Source organism: Cynocephalus volans, chromosome 7 (genome assembly GCF_027409185.1).
Source record: "Cynocephalus volans isolate mCynVol1 chromosome 7, mCynVol1.pri, whole genome shotgun sequence".
Taxonomy (NCBI): Eukaryota; Metazoa; Chordata; class Mammalia; order Dermoptera; family Cynocephalidae; genus Cynocephalus; species Cynocephalus volans.
The window spans coordinates 142650979-142671372 of NC_084466.1; the positions used below are offsets into that span (position 1 = coordinate 142650979).

A 20394-nucleotide genomic window follows, 5' to 3' on the forward strand; every position below is an offset into this window, starting at 1 on the left:
ATTCCTTGATATTATTGTTTATTTCAGATGAGAAGAAACAGATGGTTGCAAATGTGGAGAAACAGCTTGAAGAAGCAAAAGAACTGGTATGTGCAGACTTAGTGATATATTTTAACACACCACCAGAGCCATTCAAGCAGGTGCCTTCTTTTCACCTGTTTTATACATTGTGGAAATGTGAAACATTACTGATTAACATTTTATAGTTCAGAATTCTTCAGTTTTTAAATTGAGGAGACTTTAACAACTTCTTGGGATGACTTAATCTTTTTAATAAGAATTATTATTTTTGATTCATTAAATGTCTACCTCTAATTTCTATTCTTTCATAATACTTTTCATAATAGTTATAAATAGCTAATGCTTGGTAAAGGCATACTGGGTACCCAACACTGGGTTAAGCATATTACTTGCTTTATAATATTTAGTTTTCTCAAAAATTCTGTGCAACAAATACTATTTGTCAAAACATATGAAAGGTCTGAGATTTTCCCCTACATGCAAGCTCACAAATGCCCAGTTTCATGAATGCTTCTAGAAGATATGAGACTCCTACGTCAGAGACAAAAGACATTTATTATTCAGAGTAAAAGCAGTGACCAGAGTTTCAGCCTTGTTGCATCAGGTCCCTAGCCCCAGTTTCCATAAGGGTGATGGGGGAAGTCTTAGATGTATGCTTACAAAGGCAGAAGGATAACTCACAGGAGAGGAACAGAGAGCCTGGGAAATGTGCAGCCTGTGAGCAAGCCTACTCTTTGTCCCAGAGGGACACGTTATTTTCTCCCCCAAGGTTACTCCCTGCAAACACAGCCCTAAAAACTGGCTCAGAGTGCTCAGGACCTTACATTTTTGGCAGACTTCGCAAGATGTGTAGGGGCATGAGAGAACAATGGCAGATGAGTCTCAGCCCTTATCACTCCCATTTTGTAGAGCAGGAAACTGGGGCTTAGAAAGATTAAGTAGCTTGTCTGAGGTGCCACATCATTTTAAGTGGGAGAATAAGGATTTGTACCTAGATATGTTAAACCCTGAGCTTTAGCTCATTCACTACTTTTTCATATAAATTTGTAAATCAGGGAGCAAAAAGTACTAAAATGTATTGTGTCCCAGTTTTGGGTTTTAAAAGCCAAGTATTGCAAGTGTGATTCAACTTGTTACTGTGTACTGTCATCCTAAATAAGTGTGTTGCTTTTCTAAATACTGAGGGGCACTACTTGGTATTCTGTCACTACTACTTACTGATATCCTTAGGACACTTTCCCAAAGTGTGTTTCTGTTAACTGGTATTATTTGTTCAAATAAGTTTGGGAAACTGTACCTTAAACAGAGTTGGGGGTTGTCGTCTTTTTTGGTTGCTGTTTTTCTATAGAACTTTTTGGGCCCTTAAGTAGGCTAGAAGGCATTATGAATCCCTAAGAAGGGACTGTAGAGGGCAGATAGAGACTGGAGCATTTCCCAGGCTTGTTTGACCAATATTTGTTAAGAGAACCATAGAGGAGGGGCTGCTGCTTTGAGGGGCATGTAGGAGGAGGTGGCTGTTGTCCCCGCTGCATAGTAGATATTCCTGTGTGTGCTAAGGCATGGAGCTGCAGAGCTGTAGCTCTTTCTTCTCTGTCATTGTTTCTTTTGTGGCCATCAGAATATCTGATGCTTTCCATACCCTCTAAGGTCTACTTCTGATCTCTGCTGCCTGCTATCACTGTCTCTACCATGACAGCTTTTCCTCTAATCCCCACAGTGTCTAATGTTTGCCTCTCTTTTGAAAGTTTTTTTCTTTAATGCTTTTCTCCTTACTTTCTTTTTATTATTTTTTTAAAAAATTCTATTGAATCAAAATTGGTTATACATATTTTGGGGGTTCAACATTGAGATATGTTGATCAAATCAATATTACTTGCATATATATTGTTACAAATCATAATTATTCTTTATGCCCCTTGTCCAATCACTCCTCATCCCCCTGTTTCTCCCCCCTCCCCCCTCTAATTACCCTAGATTTCTTCTCTCCTTCTGAAAGAATGGTTACTCTCTTGATTTTTTGCCTAGATGATCTGTCTATGCTGAGAGGTGTGGTCAGGTCCCCCAATATTATCATAGAGCGGATACTTCTTCTGTCACTCTGTAATGGGCTTTGTGGAGATAGACGTCCTCTTCGTTTCTCTGTCTCTGCTGGTAACTTTCCTTGTGTCAATGCACTCCAGTGGTTGGTGGACCATCTGCACGGTCATTGTGGTGTCCAGCCACTTTTGCAGCAGCCATGGTTATTGTGGTGTCTGTGCTGGGCCACCCACATCTAGGTGATGTTTTTGGCATTCTCCTTGGTGCTGGCAGTGTGCCTGGTTGTGGGGAATGTCTGGTCCCCTGTTCCATACCTTGGGTCCCTGGGCAGGCCCCAAGGCACTGGTGGTGTGCCTGGTTGCAGGGGGAGGGGATCCAGTCCCTGGCTCCATTCCTCAGGTCCCTGGGTGGGCCCCAAGGTGCTGGTGTGGTGTGCCTGGTTGTGGGAGGGGGGTCTGGTCCTCGACTTCATACCTCAGGTCCCTGGGTAGGCCCCAAGGTGCTGGTGTGATGTGCCTGATTGTGAGAGGGGGGTCTGCTCCTCTTCTCAAAGCCTTGGGTTCCCAGGTGGGCCCCGAGGCACTGGTGCAGAGTGCCTGGTTGTGGGCAGGCTGTCCAGTCCCTGGCTGCATGCCCTAGGCCCCCGGGCAGGCCCTGAGGTGCTGGAGCTGTGCCTCGATGTGGGAGTGGGGTCTGGTCTCTGGCTCCAAGCCTTGGGTTCCTGGGTCCCTGGTGGGCCCCAGGGTACTCATGGTATGCCTGGGCTGGAATTAATTTTTTGTCCTTTGCTTACTTCTGACACAGGGGAACATTCTGTGGGAACCAGCACTTGAGCTGTGTGGTTGAGCTAAATTACTGCTTTGCTGCTGTTTCCCTAGGGAAGTCTTTTTGTGCAGCTCAAGGTTTAACGGTTGACCTTATAGGTACTTCTGGCTCTCCAGAGACTTGGTGTACCAGGGTTGTGTAGAAACTCTGATCTGGGCCTGTGTTTTTTTTTCATCAAACTGTACCCCGTGCAATTCTGCATTCCCAACCAGTCTCCTCTGAGTGGTCCTGCACTGATTAGGGGGAGGATTGGCTGTACTTGCCATGTCCCAGCATTCTCCTGGTGGGCCTGTCTCCCACATTGCCCATGCTACACACACTTCCCATGGGGCGGGCCCTGCATCTGTCCCTTGTGTTGACTCACTGGCTTCTGAATGGCTCCCCTTTTTCAGCTGTTCTGGTTTCTCACTCCTGCATGGGTTCACGGGAACCCTATTAGTGGTCTTGCTGTCTTGGGGGCCACCGAGGCCCTCTTCTCCCCTGCCGCCTCCAAGCAACTACATCTGAAGGGTACAACTGTGGCTTCTGCAGGCTCCTGCTCCATGTGCCCAGCAGCTCCAGCATTAAAGCAGCTGCAGCCTGAAAGCTCTGAGCAGTTTTCTCTTTCATCGTGGTTTCTCCTGCCTTCATGAACTCCATAGGTCTCTCCTCCTCTTCCCCTGAGCTCAAGTGGCCCCAGCTTGGCTGATGTTGCATTTTTATAGTTGCAAATTGGTTGATTTGTGGGAGAGAGTGAGGCTGGGGACCATCTATTCTGCCATCTTGACCAGAAATCTTACTTTCTTTTTATATTCAACTGCTGCTCTCATGCTTCCTGGCCTTCATGTAAAAAAAAAAAAAAAAAAAAAATGACTTTTTACATATCAGAGCAGTCAATCAATCAGGATACTTCTTCCTTCTGGTTACCAGGGTGATCATAAATAAATAGTACAATTGGTCAGACTGAGCAGGTAGGCCTTGCCGCCGCTGGACCCCATCCACAGCCCAGCCAAGTGCGCGCCGACTAGAGAGCCGCCCACCCCCGGAGAGGCCCAAGACCCACAGCGACCATGCGCCCCACGGCGCCAGCGTGTGACCTAACAGGTAGGCCTCGCAGCTGACAGACCCCACCCCCAGCCTAGCCAAGTGCGCGCTGAACAGAGAGGTACCCCTGGAGAGGCCCGAGACCTGCGGCAGCCATGCACCTGAGGCATCAGTGCGCAACCAAGCAGGTAGGCCTCGCCGCCACTGGACCCCATCCCCAGCCTGTCCAAGTGCACGCTGACTAGACAGGTGTCCCCGGAGAGGACCGAGACCCATGGCGACCACACATCTGAGGCGCTGGCATGCGACCGAGCAGGCACTGACATAGCGGTGCCAAATTGGCAGCTCTGCCAGGATCCTAGCCAAATAATAGTGTCAAACAAGTAGACTGTGAAATCCCTTGCCACAATGACTAAACATCAAAGGAAAGATACCAGAAATATGAAAAATCAAGAAAATGCACCACCAAAGGGTAATAACCCTCAAGCTCTAGATCCTATAGAACAAGAAGCCCTTGAAATGTCTGACAAGGAATTTCGAGTGATAATTCTAAGGAAACTAAATGAGATACAAGAAAACTCAGCTAGACAACATGATGAAATGAGGAAAAGTATACAGGACCCAAAAGAAGAAATGTGTAAGGAAATCAATGCCCTGAAAAAGAATGTAGCAGAGCTTGCCGTGCTGAAGAATTCATTCAATGAAATAAAAAACACAACAGAGAGTTTAACCAGCAGGCTTGCAGAAGCAGGAGAGAGAACTTCTGACCTTGAAGATGGGCTGTTTGAAATAACACAGACAGACAAAAAAAGAAAAAAGAATTAAAAACATTGAAGAAAATCTAACAGAGGTATCAGACAACCATAAGTGCTCAAATATCCAAGTCATGGGTATTCCAGAAGGGGAGGAAAAAGGAGATTGCATTGAAAAAATATTCAACAAAATAGTGGCAGAAAACTTCCCAGGTATAGGAAAAGACACAGATTTTCAGACTCAGGGAGCTCAAAGATCCCCAAATGTATTCAACCCTAAAAGGTATTCTTCAAGACATGTTGTAGTCAGATTGGCAAAATGCAAAGACAAAGAGAGAATCTTAAAAGCTGCAAGATAGAAGCATCAAGTCACCTATAAGGGAGCCCTAATCAGACTAACATCAGACTTTTCATCACAAACCCTAAAAGACAGAAGGGAATGGGATGATATATTCAAAATACTAAAAGACAGAGATTGCCAGCCAAGAATACGCTACCCCACAAGGCTGTCCTTCTGAAATGAAGGGCAAGTGGCATATTTCTCATACAAACAAAAACTGCAGGAGTTCACTACCACACGACCACCCTTACAAGAAATTCTCAAGGGAGTACTGGGTTTGGTACCTGAAATATAACTACCACTGCCATAAGAACTCAAGAAAAATCAAAACCCACTAGTAAAATAAAAATGCCAACAACGAAAAGAAAAAAAAAGTTTATCTACAACCCAAGAAATCAACAAATACAGAAGACAAACATTAAATCAGAAAGAAAGAAACAAAAGACACTTAAGACATCCAAACAAAAATCAATAAAATGCTAGGAGTACATCAGTACTTTTCAATAACAACTATTAATGTAAAAGGCTTAAATTCCCCAATCAAAAGACACAGACTGGCTGACTGGATTAAAAAGGAGGACCCAACTATATGCTGCCTTCAAGAGACCCACCTCACCTTTAAAGACTCACATAGACTAAGAGTGAAAGGATGGAAAAAGATTTACCATGCGAACAGAAATGAAAAATGAGCTGGAGTAGCGATTCTTATATCTGCTAAAATAGACTTTAAACTAAAAACCATAAAAAGAGATAAGGAGGGCCACTACATAATGATAAAAGGATTGATCCATCAAGAAGACATAACAATCATAAATATATATGCACCCAATGTCAGAGCAGCCAGATTAATAAAGCAAACTGTATTAGACCTAAAGAAGGAAATAGACACTAATACCATAATAGCAGGGGACCTGAACACCCCACTATCAATATTGGACAGATCATCTAGGCAAAGAATCAGCAGAGAAACACAAGATCTAAACAACACTCTAGACCAATTAGACATGGCAGATATTTACTGAACATTCCATCCAACAATCTCAGAATATTCATTCTTCTCATTAGCACGTGGATCATTCTCCAGGATAGATCATATGTTAGGTCACAAATCAAGTCTCAACAAATTCAGAAAACTTGGAATTATCCCATGTAGTTTTTCAGATAACAATGGATTAAAATTAGAAGTCAATAACAAGCAAAATTCTGGAAACTATACAAACACATGGAAATTAAACAGCATTCTACTTAATGACATATGGGTCCAAGAAGAAATCAAACAGGAAATCAAAAAATTTCTTGAAACTAATGAAAACAATGATACATCATACCAAAACCTGTGGGATACTGCAAAAGTAGTACTAAGGGGGAAATTTATCGACTTAAATGCTTACTTCAGAAGGATGGAAAGATGGCAAGTGAACAACCTAATACTTCACCTTTAAGAACTACAAAAACAAGAACACTCCAAACCCAAAGTTAGCAGACAGAAAGAAATCATTAAGGACAGAGCAGAACTTAATGAAACTGAAACCCAAAAAAATGATACAAAAGATTAATGAATCAAAAAGTTGGTTCTTTGAAAAGATAAATAAAATTGACAAACCATTAGCACAGCTAACTAAAAAGAAGAAAGAAGACCCAAATAATAAAAAACTAGAAATGAAAAAGGTGATCTTACGACTGATTCCTCTGAAATACAAGGAATCATTAGAAACTACTATAAACAACTATATGCCAACAAATTTGAAAATCTGGAGGAAATGGATAAATTTCTGAACACACACAAAGTACCAAAACTGAGCCAAGATGATGTAGAAAATCTGAACAGACCAATAAGAATAAAAGAGATTGAAGTTGTTATCAGAAGGCTCTCAACAAAGAAAATCCCAGGACCAGATGGGTTCACAGCAGAATTCTACCAAGCATTCAAAGAGGAATTTACACCAATTCTCTACAAACTACTTCAAAGATTGAAACAGAGGCAGTTCTCCCAAACTCATTCTATGAAGCAAACATCACCCTGATACCAAAACCAGGTAAAGATACAACAAAAAGAGAAAACTACAGGCCAATATTCTTGATGAATATAGACACAAAAATCCTCAATAAAATACTAGCTAACAGAATACAGCAACACATACACAGAATTATATACCATAAGCAAGTGGGAGTCATCCCAGGGATGCAAGGTTGGTTCAACATATGCAAATCAATAAATGTGATACACCATATCAATAAAATCAAACACAAGGGCCATACGATCATCTCTATATATGCTGAAAAAGCGTTTGATAAAATTCAACACTTGTTCATGATAAAGACTCTCTACAAGTTAGGTATATATAGATAGAAAGTATCTCAACGTATTTAAAGCCATGTGTGATAAACCCACTGCCAATATCATCCTGAATGGGGAAAAGCTGTAGACTTTTCCCTTAAGAACAGGAATAATCAACTACATTGTATATTGACAAAATAAAATAAAACAAAAATAAAATTAAAATTAAAAAAAGAACAGGAACTAGACAAGGATGCCCACTCTCACCACTTCTATTCAACAAAGAGTTTGAAGTACCAGCCAGAGCAATCGCAGAAGAGAAGGAAATAAAGGCCATCCAGATTGGAAAAGATGAAGTCAAACTGTCCCTGTTTGCAGATGACATGATCCTATATATCAAACAGCCTAAAAGCCTCTACAAAAAAACTCTTGGAGTTGATAAATGATTTCAGCAAAGTAGCAGGATACTAAATCAACACACAAAAATCAGCAGCATTTCTATTCTCCCATAATGAACATGCAGAAAGAGAAATCAAGAAAGCTAGACCGTTTACAATAGACACCAAAAAAATAAAATACTTAGGAATAGAGTTAACCAAGGATGTGAAAAATCTCTACAATGAGAACTGCAAACCACTGTTGAGAGAAATTAAAGAGGACACAAGAAGATGGAAAGATATCCCATGCTCTTGGATTGGAAGAATCAACATTGTGAAAATGTCCATACTACCCAAAGTGATATACAAATTCAATGCAATCCCCATCAAAATTCCAATGACATTTTTCTCAGAAATGGAAAAAAATATCCAGACATTTATATGGAATAACAAAAGACCATGCATAGCTAAAGCAATTCTGAGCAAAAAAAAAAATAAAGGTGGAGGCATAACACTACCTGACTTTAAACTATACTACAAAGCTATAATAACTCAAACTGCATGGTACTGGCATAAAAATAGACACACTGATCAACGGAATAGAATAGAGAATCCAGAAACCAACCCACACACCTACAGCCATCTGATCTTTGACAAAGATACCAAGCGTATACACTGGGTAAGGGACTGTCCCATCAGCAAATGGTGGGGATAACTGGCTATCCATATTCAGGAGAATGAAACTAGACCCATCCCTCTCACCATATACTAAAGTCACTGAAAATGGATTAAAGAATTCAATATACACCCTGATACAATAAAACTTCTTTAAAAAAATAGGAAAAACACTTCGGGAAGTTGGACTGGGAACAGACTTCATGAATACAACCCCCAAAGCACAGGCAACCAAAGGAAAAATAAACAAATGGGATTATATCATGCTAAAAAGCTTCTGCACAGCAAAAGAAACAATTAACAGAGTTAAAAGACCACCAACAGAGTGGGAGAAAATATTTGCGAAATATACATCTGACAAAGGATTAATATCCAGAATATATAAGGAACTGAAACAACTTTACAACAAAAAAACAAGTAACCCAATTAAAAAATGGGCAAAAGAGCTAAAAGGAAGACATACGAATAGCCAACAGACACATGAAAAAATGCTCAACATCACTCAGCATTCGGGAAATGCAAATCAAAACCACACTGAGATACCATCTCACCCGTTAGGATGGCTAATATCCAAAAGACTGAATGATAAATGCTGGCAAGGTTGCAGAGAGAAAGGAACTCTCATACATTGTTTGTGGGACTGCAAAATGGTGCACCCTCTATGGAAAATGGTACGGAGGTTCCTCAAACAATTGCGGGTAGATCTACCATACGACCCAGCTATCCCACTGCTGGGAATATACCCAGAGGAATGGAAATCATCAAGTCAAAGGTATACCTGTTCTCCAGTGTTCATTGCAGCACTATTTACAATAGCTAAGAGTTGGAACCAGCCCAAATGTCCATCATCAGGTGAGTGGATAAGGAAAATGTGGTATATGTACACAATGGAATACTACTCTGCTTTAAAAATGAATGAAATACTGCCATTTGCAACAATATGGATGGACCTAGAGAGGATTATATTAAGTGAACTGAGTCAAGCACAGAAAGAGAAATATCACATGTTCTCATTTATTTGTGGGAGCTAAAAATAAATAAATACACAAATAAACTGGGGGGAGAGGGAAGAAGACACAACAATCACAATCCCTTGACGTTGATGCAACAAGTGAACAGATATGCAGTTGTTTGAATGGAGGGGGGTGGGTGGGGGGAGGGAGGAGGGAGGGAGTTTTCGGTCATGGGCCACAATTATCAACCACATTGTATATTGACAAAATAAAATAAAATTAAAGACAAAACAAAACAAAACAAAAAGTCAATAGTAAAAAAATAGAATAGTGCAATTCGTCAATTCTTTGGGTCTTGAATTTACTTTTTACATTGTTATTGAGTTCTTGGTAGCAGCTTTTTTGGCTGTCAGAAAAAATGGTTTGGTTTATTTCTTTGCCTTCTTCTGGAGACATTCTGTTTACTTGATGATGTTAGAAAGCTGGTCTCCTGATCACCAAGGTTTTACTGCACCAAGCATAGCCATGTCCTCATGAGGCTTAAAGTCATCTTTATTTGTTACTAATGTAAAGAATTTTGTCTAAGATATGTGCTTCTGTTTGCTTAAATGATCAAAAAGTTGATTTACTTAGTTCTGATGACATCTTTGTCACGTAAGGACACTTTATTTTATTACATACTGTCTTTTTGATGAGGAACCTGGGAGAAAAACTTCTTTTTGAGTTGACTCTTAGAATTAGTTGTGTTTCTGCTGAACAATTGGTTTGTATTAATCTCTTAGACAGTGCACATCTTGTAATGATCTTGTCTTCCACTCCATGTTGGCCACATGCATGTTGTGAAAACAGGACAAGTACATATTAGCCTTATTCCTGTTTTCATTTTAAGTATTTGTTGTGTTTCTTTTTCTTTTTTTAAATTTACTTAACTCTCAGATTTTGACTTACATGTGCTTTTGCAAATATTTCTCTGTATGATCCTGTTCACCTTGTTAGAACTAAGTACCTAATGATGATTTCAGATAGTTGCTTTAAATAATCACCTTGCTAAGTAATGATTTAATTTTCTGGTGCTAATTCACATTCATGTTGAGACATGCGAACAATTAAATGATTGTGTTTAAATTAAGGCTAATTAAAATTGTCTTTTTCTTTATAAAAAATTGAGGCTCATTAATTGAAACATGGTAATTTGGTTTATGTATATTCTGCTATAGTTATTCAGTCTCTAACACTGGACAAGTTTCGTTAATGATAAGCTTATAGTGTTCATGGAAATAGCTTATTAGAATGTCTTAAAAGACAAAATATATGCCAACATTTTTGCCTGTGAGGTTCTTGGACATGGCATGGGCCAATTTGTTGTTGTTACCAGTATTTATTTTTTAAGGCCAAATGCAAATAAGTTGCCTCTAGTACCTTGTATAGTGCTTGCTGTATTTATTCTTTATCATCAGTAATCATCATTACGATAGTAAACATTAATCTGTCAATTGCCAAGAAAGAGACACTGTTCTAAGCACATTATAGGAATTACCTCATTTAATCTTCACAGCTGCCCTAGGAAAGAGATACTATTTTGAAATGAGAAAAATAAGTCACAGAGACATTAGGAAACCTGTCCAAGGTGCTGTGACTAGTAAGTAGTGGAGCCTATATGTGAACACAGGAGTCTGACTCTGAAGCCTGTGTTCTGGACTGTTACAGTGTTTCTCTATTGCCAGCCATTAAACTCCCATATGTTATACCTAAAGTGTTATATGATGACAGGTTGTTAAAAAGTGCCCTGTTGTGATTTCAGTGAGCTATGTGTAATTTAGCATATTATTGTATCCATTAAACCCCATATCAATGTGATTATAAAGTATAAGGAGTTAGACTGGAGGGTGAGATCACATGTTGGTTAGTATGTGATTTTCCTAATCAGAAAAGACTTTCCAGGAGAAATTTCACCAAATAACTAAGGCTGAGCATATGTTTCATGGATTAACCACAGGAAATAATGCTTTGGTTTATCATTCCATACTTCTGGAGGTTCATGGTCAGAAGACTAGACCAGGCCTGACTAAATAATGGGCTACAGTAAGGATATTGAAACCAAATTATTGAGAATGTTTAGATTAGTGCACATGTTTAAAAAAACCTTGACAAATAAGCACTTAGACACTCTGTATGTCACTTGGCAAATACTCAGAAACTGTCGAACTAAACAAAAACACAAAAGTAGTTCCAAGGTTCTTTGCTCATTCAGTAGCTTGGGCCTTGTTTCTTAACTGTAAAATGAGGAATAGGAATTAAATCTTTTCAGTGCTAAGCATTTGGTCAAATAAAGAATAAACATATGATTTAAATCATGTTTTTCTTTCCCCCTTCTAGCTTGAACAGATGGATTTGGAAGTCCGAGAGATACCACCCCAAAGTCGAGGAATGTACAGTAACAGAATGAGAAGCTACAAGCAAGAAATGGGAAAACTCGAAACAGATTTTGTGAGTCGAATTCCATTCTTTGTCATATTTACTGATTTTTAAACTGAATTTTCACTTATATTGTTTGTTTCCACCTCATGCCTCAACTATCATTAAATGCATAGTCTTCGGGGGCTCCTGCAGAAGACAAGCAACAGCTTTCACTGTTTATGAACCGAGGATCAGAAAAATGGCTATAGATAGATAGCTAATGATGGAATTTAAGATATTGTTGGATTCATGACTCACGAATAGATACAAATCATGTTGTCCTTTGAGTCTGGATAGTATTTATTGGTATTTAACGTTTATTAGAATTTTGAACCCAGTTCCTAGCATTATAGAGTTTGCAGCCTTTAAGATGCAGTGCATGTGGATGGCCTTCAGAGTTTCATAAATCTCCTGAAAGTATATTCATACTTTTGGATGCACATTCCTGTATGCATTTTTTCTTGGGATAAGCTTCCATAGACTTCATTAGAGTCTTAAAAGGATTTATTATATCCCTCCCCCACAAAAGATAAAAAGAACTACTTTCAATTAATAACTTATATAAGTGATTCTTTATATTGATTGCCCATGAGAATATTTAGCTTTCTCTTTCTATATATTTGACTTTCAACTCTACACACTTTATAGAAAATTTAAAAATATAAATTTAAGGGTACATTGTTAAAGTTGTTAGTAATTTGCAATTAATAAGAGTAAAAAAAATACAGATGAGCAATTCCACTTCTGGTTATGTATCCAAAAGAATTGGAAGCAGGGTCTCGATGAGATATCTGCATATCAAAGTTCATAGCAGCATTTTCACATTAGCAGAGAGGTGGAAGCCACTAAATGCCCATTGATGTATGAATGTACAGTCATCACCCCTCAACCAAGGTTTCACTTACCGAGGTTTCAGTTACTTGCAGGGGCTCAGGGGTGGCAGGCCCCGAACCTCCCAGTAGCCCCTTTTATCCCCCCACCATGGGATGAGCAAGAGAGGGAACCGGTAGGATGACTCCTGCCACCCTAGTGGCCAGGAGAGCCCGGGAGGAAGGTGAGTCTGCTGCCCGCCTGTTCAGCCCACAGAGAGACACTCAGACCAGCAGGGATTCCGTCAAGCAGTTCCGTTTATTTTCACACAAGCACCTGCTTTTATAAGCAGATGGCAAGGGGATTTCCTAACTTCAACCTATCATCTTAAAGGTCATGTGAACATGCATCTTACTCTAATGCTTTGCTATTGCAATCACGTGGTGAGCACAAGCGCGGAAATATCTTTTATCCAATAATTTTAAACTATGTCTTTCCCTGGCCACTCCCTGGCAGCTTCCGTCAGGCACCATCTTTATCTCTCCTGTCCAGGCGAATGTTTTCAACAGATTACATACGTGTATGTGCGTGGGGTCGTGGCTAGTTCTCTGCCCTGGGAGGAGGTGTGTGGCCTCAACGCCCCATCAGGTCCCCCTTTTTGTTTTTTATGAGCAGCTGTAGGCAGCTAACCTCACAGCCTCGCCAGCCTCAAGTGGTTGTGCCTGTTTTAGGTTGTCCCCCTCTGGGGATCTTACCCATCACTGACTATCCAACCAAGCGGAGGTCTGGCGGAACTCTTTAGTATCTGGAATAAATTTTTTGGAGGGCCATATTTACCCATGGGTTAGAGGGTTTCTTGGGCCACCTCATCTACCACTTGGGCGAGCATAGTGATAGACCCCACATTAGGCCGTATAAGGTTAATTATTTTGGTAAGCACCAATGGGCCAATTGTTACTGCTAACAAGAGGATAACAACGGGACCCGCCAGGGATGATAATAAGGTTGTGAGCCAAGGAGAATTATTAAACCATGATTGAAACCAACTTGCCTGAGCTTCTCATTCTCTTTTGCGCTTTTCTAAATTTTCTCTAACCTTAGCTAAAGATTCATGCACTACTCCTGAATGATCAGCGTAAAAGCAACACTCTTCTTTGAGGGCAGCACATGAGCCCCCCTGCTGTAAAAATAAAAGATCTAATCCTCTATGATTTTGTAACACAACCTCAGAAAGGGAGGTTAATGAAGTTTGCATATGGCTTATAGAATGTTCTAATTGGCCCGAATCTTCATCTACAGTCTGTCTTAAATCTGAATGTTTTGGTAAGCATGTGCTATTCCTGCCGTTCCTGTGCTGGCACCAATGACCCCAAAGACGGAGGATACAGCCACTGTGGCTCCGATGCCTCTTTTATGTAATCGCCTTCCCTTGGTTGTCCAATGTGTGTACATCTCGGATCCTTCGTGCCAATATACCTTGGGAAGAATGTCTACTGCAACACAAATTTCATTATTAAAAGAAACATTAAATATACAAGATGTAAGTCCTGACCGGGTGCACAGCCATTTCCCCTGGGAGGGCTTATTCCATTGTCCTGTGAGTGTTCCTTGTTTATCACAAAAGGTGGTGTCATTGCCTCCTATACAGACAGACTCCCTTACCCACAAAACGCTGCATAGTAAGTCCAGGCCATGTTTGATTATGGACATTTAAGTGCAGTATAAGTGGCATTTACAATTGCCCATAAACTGGGAGTGCTGGGGAGGGGCTCATCCTTGGTTTGGGGGGAGTGTGTACTGTTTGTTTCATTAGTATTGGTAAGAGCTGATGGTTTGATAAGTACTTGGTTTGGTCCCATACTACTAGTAATAAGTTGAGTGGAATATTTAATTGAAAAGAGAATTCCATCATCATATCCGTTTTTGTATAATCTTAATCCCCATACAAGGCCACTCTGGAGGTTTTTAAGTGTTTCTGCTGTTATCTTGTCTTGGCGGAGGGTTATTATTAAAGGCATCCTTTTTTTTTTTTTTTAACTATAATATAGTCCCAAGAGGATGATGGGTTCCAATTGGCATCACCGGTAGTTTCACACCCCCAAGATGCACAGTAAAATGAGGAGGTAGAATGGCAGCTTGTTGTACTCCTGTACTATAGGGGTCGGCAGTCCCTGACAACATCCCAAATGTAATGGGGATCACAGGATTTGCCACCTGGTTTCTCTCCACCTGGAGGTGCCATTCCTCCTTAAAAAAGGCACAGAACTTTATGTACAAGGCACCAGGGAGTACGGCCCTACATAACATTTTCCAGTCTTGGGTGGTGCAAGATTGGTGGGCCGACCCCTGAAGGATGGTCTCAGCCCAAGGCGAGTTGGGCCTATCTTCTGCAACTGCCTTTTTAAAATCTTTTAAATCGCTGGGTTCCCATGGGTTTCAAATGGCAGGTCTATTTCTCCCCGGGTTAATGTTTACAGGATAGGTCTGGAGCTGGTCCCTTGGGCTTATCGGGTGTTCCCATGTTTCTGTAAACATTTTTTTTTTGAACAGGCGTGTGAACAGGATATGCCTGTGGCTGATCGTTAAGTGGCGGAGGTGGTCCCCAAGGGTTTTGAAGGGTGGAGTATTCATCCACGGCACAGGGAAGTGGAGGATATAATTTACTCTCGGGTTCCTCAGAGCAAGGGGGACCTTGGTGTTGGGATCCCCTCACATCCTTTTCAAAAACTGTCTTGGGGTTGGCAGGCTCCGGGGCTCCTTCAGATGTAGTAGATGGGGGCCCAGTTTGGGCCCGCTCCTGTGTAAACTGGGCCCATTTACATTCTATCTCTATATTATCGGGGCTAGCCCCCCTGCGTGGGCGGAAAACATGTTTTGAGGGCAGATATGGTGGGATAGAACCCCAACAGCGAGTGTATTCCCTGATGAATTTCTCTCTGATGGGTCAGTGTCTGGACTTGATCCCAGGTGTTATAGGAAAAAAATTGGCCGAGGGCACCCAGGGGGCCACCTGCATCATGGCCTCCCAGGTCCTGTTAGCCACGTTGTCTGAGAGGTCAAGCCCCTGGCTCTTTAAGAGATACCGCAAGGCCTTAAAGGCCGGGTCGTCATGCTTTCCAACACTGTTTCCCATATTGCAAAGTAAGCAAAGGAGACGAGCCGTCACCCACATGGGCTGCCGCTACTGGGGACACTACTGATGAGACCTTCAGAGTCCACCGGGGAGTTGGCCCGGCCAGGATTCGTCAATTGTCTCACTTTCGTTTTCCCGTTCGCTGAAGGTCCAAGAAAGTGAAAGAGGGCAAAGCAAGAACAGTTAAGGCGACGGTAGGGGAGGGCCGACACGACCCAAGATACTCACCCCGACAAATTCGACTACTCCCAGGCCATGTTCTGAGGAGAACTCCGTGCCGTGGCTCAGTGGCCTTTTCGTCGCCCTTCTTTTTCGGCCGCACAGTGGACCGGTTGCCCTAACCCTCGTGTTCCTGTCCGGGTGCCAGCTGCAGGGGCTCAGGAGTGGCGGGCCCCAAACCTCCCAGTAGCCCCTTTTATCCCCCCACCATGGGATGAGCAAGAGAGGGAACCGGTAGGATGACTCCTGCCACCCTAGTGGCCAGGAGAGCCCGGGAGGAAGGTGAGTCTGCTGCCCGCCTGTTCAGCCCACAGAGAGACACTCAGACCAGCAGGGATTCCGTCAAGCAGTTCCGTTTATTTTCACACAAGCACCTGCTTTTATAAGCAGATGGCAAGGGGATTTCCTAACTTCAACCTATCATCTTAAAGGTCATGTGAACATGCATCTTACTCTAATGCTTTGCTATTGCAATCACGTGGTGAGCACAAGCGCGGAAATATCTTTTATCCAATAATTTTAAACTATGTCTTTCCCTGGCCACTCCCCGGCAGCTTCCGTCAGGCGCCATCTTTATCTCTCCTGTCCAGGCGAATGTTTTCAACAGATTACATACGTGTATGTGCGTGGGGTCGTGGCTAGTTCTCTGCCCCGGGAGGACGCATGTGGCCTCAACACCCCAACAGTTACCCACAGTCAACTGTGGTCCAAAAATATTAAATGGAAAATTCCAGAAATAAACAATTCAGGGGCCAGCCTGTGGCTCACTTGGGAGAGTGTGGTGCTGATAACACCAAGGCCATGGGTTCGGATCCCTATATGGGGATGGCCAGTTAGCTTACTTGGGAGTGCGTGATGCGGGCAACACCAAGTCAAGGGTTAAGATCCCCTTACCAGTCATCTTTAAATTAAAAAAAAAAAAGAAACAATTCCAAAGTTTTAAATTTTACAGTGTTCTTAGTAGTGTGATGACATCTTGCGCTGTTCTGCTGTGTCTTACTCAGGGCATGAATCATTTCTTTGTCCAGTACATCTGTGGTTTAAATGCTACTTGCCTGTTAGTCACTTAGCAGCGGTCTCAGTTATCAGATTGACTGTCTTGGTATCACAGTACTTGTGTTCAAGTAACCCTTATCTTGCTCAGTGGCCCCAAAGTGCAAGGATAGTGATGCTGGCAATTTGGATATGCCAAAAAGAAGCTATAATTTGCTTCCTTTAAGTGAAAAGGTGAAAGTTCTCAACTTTTAAGGAAAGAAAAAAATTATATGCTGAGGTTGCAAACATCTGCAGTAAAAAAGAATGTTCTGTTCATGAAATTGTAAAGACAATGTTACAGTATTGTTTTAATTGTTCTATTTTATTATTAGTTGTGTTAATCTCTTACTGTGCCTAATTTGTAAATTAAACTTTATCACAGATGTATATGTATAAGAAAAAACATAATATATATAGCTAGGGTTCACTACTATCTGCAGTTCAAGCATCTACTGAAGGTCTTAGAATTTATCCTCCACAGATAAGAGGGCACTACTGTAAAAACAAAGTGAGGTATACACATACAATGTAAGATTACTTAGCCTTAAAAAGAAAGGAAATTCTGACAAATGCTATGATATGGATGAACATTGAGGACATTGTGCTAAGTGAAATAGGTCAGTCACAAAAAGACAAATACTGTAAAATTCCACTCATCAGGTATACAAAGTAGTCACATTCATAGAAACAGAAAGTAGAATGGTGGTTGCCAGGGACTGGGGCTAGGAGGAAATGGAGAATTGTTGTTTCATGGGCAGAGAGTTTCAGTTTTGCAAGATAAAAAAGTTCTGGAAGTTGGTTGCCCAAAAATGTGAATGTATTTAATACCACTGAACTGCACACTTAAAATGGTTAAGATGGTTACATTTTATGTTATGTGTATTTTACCACAATTAAAAATAAAATTTTTTTAAAAGATACAAATAAAAAATAGAAAATAGAAAAAGAAACACTACTAGTGATAAAAGGATAAAGAAGTTAGCACAGTGACAACTAATTGCACTTGTATAGACTGGCATAAGAAATTAGGATTTCAGCAAATAAATTTTATATCACTCTCATTTAAAGAAAAAATACAGATGAGGAAAGATCTGAGCTTTGCCTATTAGTGACAGAAGTCATGTGTTGGCACATAAAACAGCTGTATTTCTGAATCTGGGTCCAAATTTATAAGGAAAGTCAAGAATTCATAAGGAGCTTTCCAACATGTTTGTTTCTGCCTTATGTGTTTTGCTTTTGGAGGCTACACCTTCTAGACTACAATATACCTTTCCACTCTCAGGCCAATGGCAATGGACCTAGCTAGTAGAAGTTACTCCTAGAGTCTAGAAATAGAGTGATTTGTAGTTTTGCATGTTTATTTCACATTTTAATGGATATTACCCTGAGAAGTTGAGATGAGCTGCATCAGTCACGCCGATGCAATTGCCTTATAAACTGTACTTCTATTAATTGGAAAAAAAATTGGAATTCATGATGGACCTAAATTGATAAAGTAAATGTATATGCCTACCTTCTGTGCTGTGTACTAGATAAAAACTTCTCCAACTCCTTTGTGAAAGGATGGTTTCCCTCAGCAAGAATGTGAGATATGATGAGAGATTGGATTCATTTAAGAACTTGACAACTCAAATGTATACTTATAAAATTCTAGCTAAAGTTAATGTTTCAATATAAGTGATGAAAGTAAAATATTTATAAGCATTATTTTAGTTTGCTTACCTCATTTTTATTGAACTCTATTCGAAAGATTTTTCTCATGGGTTCTAGAAAAACTAATTGTATTAGTTTGCTAGGGCTGCTATAACAAAGTACTTCAGACTGGTTCTGAAGGCTGGAAGTTCAAGATCACGATGTGGCAAGATTGATTCCTTCTAAAGCCTCTCTCCTTGATTTGTAGATGGCTTTTCCATGTTTCTCCATATGGTCTTCCCTCTATACATGTCTCTGTGCTAATTTCCTCTTATTATAAGGACACCAGTCATATTGAATTAGGGTTCACAATAACAAGCCCATTTGAACGTAATTACCTCTTTGAGACTCCGATTTCCAAATACAGTCACTTTCTCAGTTTGAGGGTTAGGCCTTCAACATATGAATTTGAGGGAGACACATTTCAGCCCATAACACTGAGTTTAGCTTTAATCTTTTCTTCTCAAAATTTTTTCAGAAGTTAAATTATTTCTATGGCTTATTATAAGTCAGGTAACCCAATCTTCAGTCTTTTTTGTTTACCAAAGAGTCCAATACTAGGTTAAGTTTTTCAGGTATTTGGAAATTGTTTACTTGCATAACTATTCCTTTCTCAGCTATATTTTTTATTACAAAGAAAAATGGGCCCAACAACTATGAACTAACCTTTTCTATGCTATCACTAAAAATTAATGCGTTTATATGTATAATTGCTACCACAACTTTCATCCTTGTTGTCAGGAAACATCCTTCACCACCACCACCACTTCTATTGTATAGTGATTTATAGTTTGTTTCATTTCTTTGTATGAAAAATAGAGCAGATTAGGATTACGTTCCTCATTTACGCATGATAGAACCAAGAAGCTCGTACTGAGTATGGATTTCATTTAATGAGTCTTTTCTTGAGTTCAATAGTGTCAGGCATTATTCTAGGTGCTAGATTACAGTGGTGAACAAGATAAAGTTCTTGCCCTCATGTAATTTAAATTCTAGTGGGGAAGACAACAAATATATGTATATGTATAAAAAATATATATGTATAAAATAATTTCAGGTAGTGGTCAGTGCTATAAAGAAATATGAAGTAAGTGGACAGTGACAGCAAGGTGGTTGTGGCTTTTTTGCTGCGGTTCTCTGTGGCTTAAGTGCAAGAGGAAGAGAGGTACATGTGGTTGCAGAAGGAGGCAGGAGAAAGATCTAGCAGGGCGTTGTAGGCCACAGTAAATAAAGACTGTGGCTTTCATTCTGGGTCGATGAGAAGCCACTGGAAGGCTTTGAGATGTGAATGGCCCTTTGACTCTGGCTTTATAGCTTTTTTGAATTTACTATATCATATCTCATGAGGTATTTGAGTAGAGTGTAGAAAATATTTACATAATTCCCTTGTTTTGATTCTTTTTTCTTTTTTAATACTTAATCCTTTCTTTCAAAAAAAGGAATGAAGAATGTCTTCTTAAAGATATTTAATAACTTTCTAGGTATGGTGATATACCATACCTAGAAATATAAAATTCCAAGAAAAGAGCAGAGATGGTTCTTCATCTCTTTGTGTTTATTGCAAATGAAGCAGTTCTCCTATTCCTCTTGCACTGTCAAGACTTTAGGGGAACATTTATGCCAACGGGGAGAGGCAGAGGGCAGCCCAGTAACTTTTTCATGGACCCGTTGTCTGCTTGCTTTCTTTTCTTAGCGCCTCCTTCTCTTCTGCCTGCCCTTTAGATGACTGGATTCCTTGGGCTTCTTCACCACTTCTCCACTGTCTGC

General features: G+C 40.5%; 1 protein-coding gene across 6 annotated transcripts in view; it reads left to right on the forward strand.

Moving 5' to 3' along the window:
• Nucleotides 1-20394, forward strand: part of VTI1A (vesicle transport through interaction with t-SNAREs 1A) — a 354592-nt gene that overhangs the window by 8308 nt on the left and 325890 nt on the right. For all 6 annotated transcript variants that reach the window (XM_063102244.1, XM_063102245.1, XM_063102246.1 and 3 more), the window contains exons 2-3: nt 28-86; nt 11658-11768. In XM_063102244.1, coding sequence (XP_062958314.1) covers nt 28-86; nt 11658-11768 — 170 coding nt within the window. The remainder of the gene's footprint in view (nt 1-27; nt 87-11657; nt 11769-20394) is intronic.